The 8,296-nt window shown below is 40.8% G+C and overlaps 1 protein-coding gene across 2 annotated transcripts; it reads left to right on the forward strand.

Moving 5' to 3' along the window:
- The first annotated feature begins 239 nt into the window (after positions 1 to 239).
- LOC101389073 (epididymal secretory glutathione peroxidase) lies at positions 240 to 8,063 on the forward strand. 2 transcript variants are annotated; one of them, XM_004441743.3, is made up of 5 exons: positions 240 to 326; positions 2,881 to 3,034; positions 5,867 to 5,984; positions 6,445 to 6,544; positions 7,646 to 8,063. In XM_004441743.3, exons 1-5 carry the CDS (start codon positions 240 to 242, stop codon positions 7,850 to 7,852), a joined length of 666 nt encoding a protein of 221 aa, XP_004441800.1. In that variant the 3' UTR covers positions 7,853 to 8,063. The 2 variants fall into 2 exon arrangements, with proteins under 2 accessions (XP_004441800.1, XP_087294337.1); XM_087438211.1 differs by lacking the exons at positions 5,867 to 5,984; positions 7,646 to 8,063 and having other exon boundaries at positions 6,445 to 6,506.
- Positions 8,064 to 8,296: the final 233 nt, after the last annotated feature.

Genomic DNA, 8,296 nt, shown 5'->3' on the forward strand with positions numbered 1-8,296 from the left:
AGAATTTATGAGTCTCAGATCCTCATCGCACTGGTGAGCGCTGAGTGCTCATGGGGGTGTGTGTAGGTGAGGATGTGGTTTGAATTCTACCTCCTTGTGCCCTACTCATGCCTCAGAAATCCTTGCCACCCTGCTGTTGGCCTGAGCGGTCTTAGGCTAGTTCCTGCCAGGGTATCAAAAGGCTGTCGAGGTGCACAAGGACCTCAGACTTTCAGACTAGCAGCCTACAAACACTAGTCATGACTGCACAGTTAAGGGCCTCCTATCTCTTCCCCCTTTTCCTAGCTGGCTTTGTGCAGACAGATCCCAAGCCAGAGAAGATGAAGGTGAGTGACCTCCAGAGATGGGGGGGGCACAGTGCAAACATGGAGTTACTCTTCTGTCCTGCTCCATGATCTCTTCCTCCAGTCCTTCTTGTAAGACTCGACCTCTGCTTTCCTCCTCCTTGCAGTTCCCCTAAGCCTTTCTTTTCTTCTCCTTGAATCTTGTTCACTCCTATAAACGGATGTTCCTTGAGTTGAATATGGGTAGAGAATAATGAGTCTCCTTATTGTGGTCCTTTCTCCCCTCCTTCTCTAGGTAGAGGAGGTTGCCAAGATACCCCTCCAGCCACATCAGTATCTGCCTCAGAGCTGGGTCTGAGGCATGGGACGGTGGTGGGCATCAGAGTGAGTGGAGACCAGGGTTTGAAGGAGAGGCTGAGCTGCGTCATCTCAGATGCAGCTCAGCAGGAAACCCACGAAGAGAAGGGAAGAACTGATGTGGAAATTTTAGGGATGGATAAAGTCAGAGAGTTATCAGAGAAATATAAAACACATGGAAAAGATAAACAGAGGCCTAAAACAACTGGATTTGGAATCAGGAGTCTTGGATTCTGGCCTCAGTTCTATTCTCAATTCATGGCTCAGTTGCCTTGTTGGTAAAACATGTGTGTATGGTAGTGGGAGGGACAGTCTGGGGAAGGATAGCAATGAACTACATGACTTGGAGGTAAAAAGGAATCATGAAGTTAGGAGCAAGCAAACTCGCATTCACATGGTGGGTTACCACTTTTGGGCTTGGACAAGTCACTTCACCTCTGTTAGCCTCTACTCTCTTATTATAAATTTGTGGGTAACATTTATCTGCCTTATGGGTGAGTAAGCAATAACTATTACACATATAATGTGTTCTATAAAAGGCAGCTTGAGTAAGATCTTCCTCCCTTTCTTACATTGACTAGAGAATCTCCTGGATGACTTTCTATTTTTGAGAGTTAATACGGTTTTCATGTTACCCAGTGCTGCCTAATTGGATGTGGAGACCCTATCTCAGTTTTGCTGGTGCATGAATGTGTTTATGCATTTAGGAAAAAGTGCAAAAGACTGCGTAGAGAAAATACCTTTCTCTCCAAGAGTAGGGACTGGGTAGCTACAACATGGTGTGCTAGTGATAGAATCAGTGGGCTTACAAGGTTGAAAAAGTTTGATTTTGTTTTGTGTTCCATCACTCCTTCTTTAGGTGGAGGCGGATGGTGTTTGGCTAAAATCCTTTCTAGTCCATTGCATTTCCAGGGAGTCTAGTCTGATCCTAGTTTAAGTCTGGACCTTCCTTATTAGATCCTACCCTCCTTTGCTCTCTGTCTTTTTCTCACTGACATGTGGTTTCGTAGATTCTCTTTAATACTTCCTATTTTATACTCTCGGTATTCCAGGAGCAATTTGTAGTGGCTTCCCCAATATAGGGAAAGGGATCAGGATGTCCTGGCGAGTACTGTGGAGTCAGTACACTTTGGGTACTGCACTGACCCTGCATGGATAGAGACAGAGGAGGAGTAAGATGACATCTGCTTTATAGAGGAATGTAACCTAAGACAAGCAACAAGAATTTCGTGTAGAACTTATTTCTGTTATGTGGAAATTATTTCTGTTATGTAGAACTCTGTGCAAATATGATCAGGAGATTTGAGAAGGAATAGGATAGACGGAGCTGATGATGAAGGCAAGTATTAGATATCTAGAGCACAATGGGGTGAGGAGGTGGGTGTGCAATAAGTTGGATGCTGCCAGACAGATTTTAGTGACCTACTTTCAGATGGACTACTGAGTTCTCCATCTCCTTTCTTGGGAGAAACAAAAAGTTAGAGTTTCACAGTATTGGCTTATTAAGACTCTTATGAGTAAGAGAGTGACATGAGAGAGAAAACTATTCAAGGTGGGGATAATATTAGATTCTAGAATGTTAAATCTGGAAGGCCCTTCGAGGATCTGACAGAAATCTAGAAGATCTTCATTTTGCCGATGGGGAAACTGATGGCCAAGGATGAGAATTGCCCAAGTTCACAAAGGAATTTAATAATAGAGCAGGCTTCTGATTCCCAGGCCAGAGCTCTTTCTGCTCTGCCGTGCTGAAGGGTGGAATAAGAAGTCAGGAGACCTAGGGAAAGTTAAAGAAGTAACTAGGCTATCCTGAAATACTTAAGCAATTTAAAACCTTCCCTTCACTGAGAGAGTCCAAGTAAGATACCTTCAGTCCAGAGGCAAGGAATAGCCTCATTTTCACAGAAGCATGAAAGGCATTGTGCTTTTCTCTTTGGCTCCACTTACTTCCAGATCCTCCCATCCTAGCTCATGAATCTCTGCTCTTTTCCATTCTTCCAAGTATTTCCTGGTATCCTGCCTCTTCCAGGATAATAGAGAGAGTGACTTGACTACTTGTTGCTCAAAAAATCATTGGCTTTCAAGTCACAAGACCTAGTTTCAGTCTTGTCGTTGATACCTCAGAACTCTTGTTTGTTTTCTGGTCTTAGTTAATACATATATGATACTTTAAGTGCTTTGAAAGATTACATAGATGTTAGGCATTGTTGTTATTAATATTATCATTTTTTAAATCTTCCAGACGGATTGCTACAAAGATGTGAAAGGCACCATCTATGAATATGACGCCATCACTCTTAAAGGAAGGGAACACATTCAGTTCAAGCGGTATGCGGGCAAGCATGTCCTTTTTGTCAATGTGGCCACCTATTGTGGTCTGACGGCTCAATATCCTGGTAAGAGTTCATAGCCAAGTCTCTGTGGGACTGCATTTTCCAGCTCATTATATTTTAAATTATGATTTAAATTATGATTAGAATTAAAATATAATTCTAATTATGTATCAGAATAAATACTCATATTCAGGTGACTTCATTCTCCCATATCAGGAGTCAGCAAACTATGGCCCACAGGCCAAATCTGGCCAGCCTGTTACTGTAAATGAAGTTTTATTGGAACATAGCTATGCCCATTTGTTTACATACTATCTGTGGCTGATTGTACGCTCTCCTTGAGTTGAGTAGTTGTATGAATAGTTGAAACAGCAACATCTGGCTCATAAAGTCTGAAATATTTACTATCTGCACTTCTAGAGAGACAGTTTGCTAACCCCTCTGTATGTCTTGCCTCTGCTTTGCAACTGAGATTTCTAGGAGAATCAATATATATCTGAGAACTAGGAGCCTCTCTGAGGATTCAAGTCTCCTTGGTAAATACAGGAGACAGTATCACTGTTTTTGAGACTTTTCCAGGTCACTTACAAAGAAAGGAAAAAGGGGGAGAGGGATTTTATAGCTGGAGTTGCATTTGACTCTAGTGAGGCTGGTAGAGGAGGCAATAATAGAGGCAAATACTCCCTCTCCAACCTCAACCCCTCCTTTAGGTATAATTTTCTCCCTCTTTGTACATTATTCAGGGAAGAATTTTATCTTTCTCGTATCTTAGGCTGTGTGGTTTAAAAGCCAATGAATGATGAGCAGGATGAATTTTACCAGAAACAGATGCATTTCTTATATTTGAACTAATAAGAACTTCACGTTTTTGTTTTTGATTATGTTATGTTTTGAATAGGTAATATGTTCACAAGGCTCACAAATTAAATGGATAAAAAAGTTTAGAGTGCATAGTCTTTCCATCTCCTTCCCCTCCCTTCAGATGACCAATATTATCATATTTGCCAGGTATATAGATAGATTCTTTTTTCTGCATTTCCCCCTGTTGATAACATACTATAAATACTATTTGCCACTTTGCTTTTTAAAATTAATAAAGTACTTTAGAGTTCAGATCATTTTCTCATTCCTTTTTTAAGATTGAATAATATTCTACTGGACCATAATTCTCTTTTAGGGACTTTAAAAATCAATCTATTGAGTTCCAACTCTGTACAAAACAGGTGAGGAAACCAAAGCGTTGTTGCTCAAGGACTGGAAGACAAGTTTCCTCCTTTGTTGTCTCTTTCCAAGGGGAAGTGATTATCTACAGTGACTGAAGACAAGAGGGAAGGATATGGGGAGAGGTACTGAGCAACCATGTGGAAACAGGAAAGCAATCTCTATTTTGTAAAAAAAAATAAAAATAGAAAAATAAAGAAAAAAAAAGAGAAAAGGGACTAAGAGGAGATACCAGTTGACTAGTTGGCTCACCAGAATCTGAATGGGACTGGCTAGGATTTGTCAGGGTACTGAAGGCATTCAGTCCAGAAAGGGTTAACAAAGAAGATGATTATAAAAGTCTCAGCAGAAAAATTAGAAAACTTGTAGAAAACAGTGGAAGAATGCAATTGGAAGCTTGTGTTTTGGCATATCAATGAGGATTTTTAGGTAGGCACCTTTAACATCCTAAGGATTGTTGAAGAACACCAGGAAGCTTGACTTTGAATTTCTCTGGTTCTCTTTGTCCCTATCAGGTTTACTCCCACTCCACCCAGGCTGAACCAGTCTGTACAGAGGAGAGAAGCCCACTGTTCGTGTTCTGTCCTTTCCTTTAAAAAAGATTCAGTTAACCACTCAGAGAAGGCAAACTCATGAGCAGTGATGTTCAAACCTAACATCAGCTTTGTTTAAAAATCACATAGTGAACTTTTTTTTAAAATTGTGGTTAAAAAAAGGCATAACCTAAAATTTACCATTTTAATCATTTGTAAGTGTAACATTCAGTAGTGTTACATATATTCACATTGTTCTGAAACGAATCTCCAGAACTTTTTCATCTTGCAAAACTGAAACTCTATACCTATTAAATAACAGCTCCCCTTTTCCTCTTGCCCCCAGCCACTGGTAATCACCATTCTACTTTCTGTTTCTATAAATCTGACTACTTTATATACTGCATGTAAATAGAATCATACGGTATTTGTCTTTTTATGACTAGTTTATTTCACTTAGTATAATGTCTTCAAGGTTCATCCATTTGGCAGCACGTGACAGAATTTCCTTCCTTTTTAAAGCTGAATGATATTCCATTGTATGTATATGCCACATTTTGTTTATCCATCAATGGACATTTGAGTTGCTTCCACTTCTTCGCTATTATGAATAGTGCTGCTATGAACATGGATGTGTTAAGTATCTCTTTGAGAAACTGCTTTCAATTCTTTTCCATATACACATAGAAATGGGACCACTGGATCTATGGTAGTTCTATTCTTGATTTTTTTGGAAACCTCCATATTATTTTCCATAGCAGTCACACCATTCTACAATCCCACCAACAGTGACCTGATGAGCTTTTGAATAATAAAGATGATTGGGCCCCATCTCAGAGGCATGTAATCAGAAAATTTTCTGGAATAGGACCTGGGCATCCTCATTTTTAAGGAAGGGCCCCCACTGATTCCAATGTGCTGTAGATTTGTGAAATACTGCGTGGTAATGAAAGGCTTTTGAATGTGCGTCTGGAGATCCGGTATCTAACTTCAGCCCTGCCGTTAATAGTCTTTCTGATCTAGAGATTTTTCCTTCTCTGAGCCTGTTTCCTCCTCTGTAAAATGAGTACCTCCAGGGATTTTCTCTACACAAAGCAGGGTCTCTAGCCAGGCTACCATATTGTCCCTTCTCTATCCATAGAACTGAATACACTTCAGGAGGAGCTGAAGTCCTTTGGCTTAGTTGTGTTGGGCTTCCCCTGTAACCAATTTGGAAAGCAAGAACCAGGAGAGAACTCGGAGATCCTTCCAGGGCTGAAGTAAGTACCTGCTTGAAACCCTATAGAAGGCCCTTATCTACCTTTCCTTAGTCTCCAGAGGCCCTTCCATATAGGGGGTGTTCTGGGTGGGTGGTGGATTAATAGGCTCAGTGGCATCTGCACACTGATTTTAACTTTGGCCTACGCTGAATGAGTCTGGCAGTGTCCAGAGACTCTCTCTTCCTCCCTTGGTAGTGAGACCTGGATGCACCATGGAGGAGCAGGAGCACAGAAATAGCTGGTACAGAAACAGTGTTGGGCACAGGGACATGTTGTGGAATAGAGAAAAATAAAGTGAATCAGGGATCTCAAAGTAAAAAAGGCCTTATTTTTCCTTCCCGGTCCTGTCTACTATACCTCCACCTCTTTCTGCTCTTTCCCATGACCTCATATCCTGGTGTCCCATCATAAATTTCTCTCACATTCTGGAGCTTCCTGGGAACATTATGGTTCATTGCAGGTATGTCCGTCCAGGGGGAGGATATGTACCTAATTTCCAGCTTTTTGAGAAAGGAGATGTGAATGGGGAAAAAGAACAGAAAGTCTTCACCTTCTTGAAGGTAAGTGAATTACTGACAAGCCTGTTCTTCTCTAATATTCCTACCATAGAGTTGGTGTGGTAGAAATGGGCTCATGCCTGGAGGTGTGATTGGACTCTTTGGAAAGACTTCCAGATCAGTATAGGGATTGGGGTTTAACCTGTTAGTATCTATGGGGCTCTAGCTTAGTGTGGTGGAGAGAGTTGTGTAGAATGGCAGCTTTTACTGAGACCACCCTCTTTTGCTCATTGACATTCATTCATTCAAGGTACATTTACTCAGTGCTTGCTATCTACAAGGCAGTTTGCTAAATAATAAGGGTATAAAGATGAACAAGACATAGTCCCTACCTCTTGATGAGTTCACACTAGAGAGGGAGACAGAAAAGAACATGTGTAATACAATGTAATGAGCGCCTCTTATGAAACACCAACTTTTAGACACAGAGAATGTCAGAGCTGAAAGGGCCGCTGAAGATCACCAGAGTTCATTGTTCCTAAATGCTGGATTGTGGGCCAAGGTTGGCCCATTTTGAGACTGTTACATGTCCTCAGTAAACTGAAGAAAATAGGACAGTGTAAGGAAGATTTCATAAACTCAACTGAATTATAGGGCTGCCCTTTATTCTAAGATTAGGACCTATATATTATTTATTCTCACAGTAATATTTTTTAAATTAAATGATGAAGAGATGATGTTTTATAATTTTTTTCTTATTTGACAAAACAAAATTTTGCTAACTCTATGTTGGTTCCAAAAGATATATTTGAAATGCTACTGGCTCACAGAGCCCCAAGATCTGGGAAGCCACATTCTAATCCAAGCAATTCACTTTACAGAAAAGGAAACTAAAAGTAAGAGAGGTGACATTTCTTACCCATAGCAGCATGATTTTGTGATGGGGTCATGGGGTAAAACAGGAAGAGGGAATAGACTTTTGCCAAAATATCTACAATGTTCTTGGTAGTTGGCATGGTGGTGATTCAGAAAATTTCTAAGAATCACAGGAAATTAAGATATCTAGGTATGGGAGGGAGTGGATTTTCTGTGGGTGAAAATAGCCTGGATCATCCAGGAACAGAAATGATGTTGTTGTTTCTTTTTTCCATCTCTCTGCTTCAGCACTCCTGTCCTCACCCCTCTGAGATTTTAGGCTCATTAAAACATATATCCTGGGAACCTATAAAGGTCCATGACATCCGCTGGAATTTTGAAAAGTTCCTGGTGGGGCCTAATGGAGTCCCCGTCATGCGCTGGTTCCATCGGGCCCCAGTCAGTGCGGTCAAGTCGGATATCCTGGCATACCTGCAGCAGTTCAAAACTAAATAGGAAAGCTGAGTTGGGGGCAGGAGCCATCCTGCTTCTTACTTGAAGACCTGTTCAAAGAAAAATCCATCCTCTCACTACACTATCTTCCTAAATGGCCTCCACTTGACTAAATCACCTCTATATTGACAAAGTTCCCACTCTCTACCAAGTAGATGTATGTTTGGAAGGCTACTGCTATTTCTCCTTGTAAGAGTATGTGAATGAAGAATAAAAGAATGGAAACTTTAACTCCTCAGACCTCTGTTTCAAATATAAGAATTCATATCCATCAGAGGAAAATCATCTGTCCATGAGGATGGTTCAGTGTGCCACAATATCCTGAAGAAGAACGTTCCTAGACATTCTGACTCTCCCTTCTCTCCCTACCCTAAGGGTATAGAAATAACAGTGGGGTTATAGCCATACAATTTAGGTTCCACTTCATAACACTTTTCCTCCCCTAGG

This window comes from Ceratotherium simum, chromosome 13 (assembly GCF_057802395.1).
Source record: "Ceratotherium simum simum isolate JZ-2026a chromosome 13, ASM5780239v1, whole genome shotgun sequence".
Classification (NCBI taxonomy): domain Eukaryota; kingdom Metazoa; phylum Chordata; class Mammalia; order Perissodactyla; family Rhinocerotidae; genus Ceratotherium; species Ceratotherium simum.

Excerpts from the sequence above, each read along its gene's own strand:
- LOC101389073 (XM_004441743.3), top strand. The coding sequence starts at position 240 with ATGACTGCACAGTTAAGGGCCTCCTATCTCTTCCCCCTTTTCCTAGCT. Across the intron at positions 327-2,880 it reads CCAAGCCAGAGAAGATGAAG|ACGGATTGCTACAAAGATGT; the intron begins GTGAGTGACCTC and ends TAAATCTTCCAG. Across the intron at positions 6,545-7,645 it reads AAGTCTTCACCTTCTTGAAG|CACTCCTGTCCTCACCCCTC; the intron begins GTAAGTGAATTA and ends TCTCTGCTTCAG.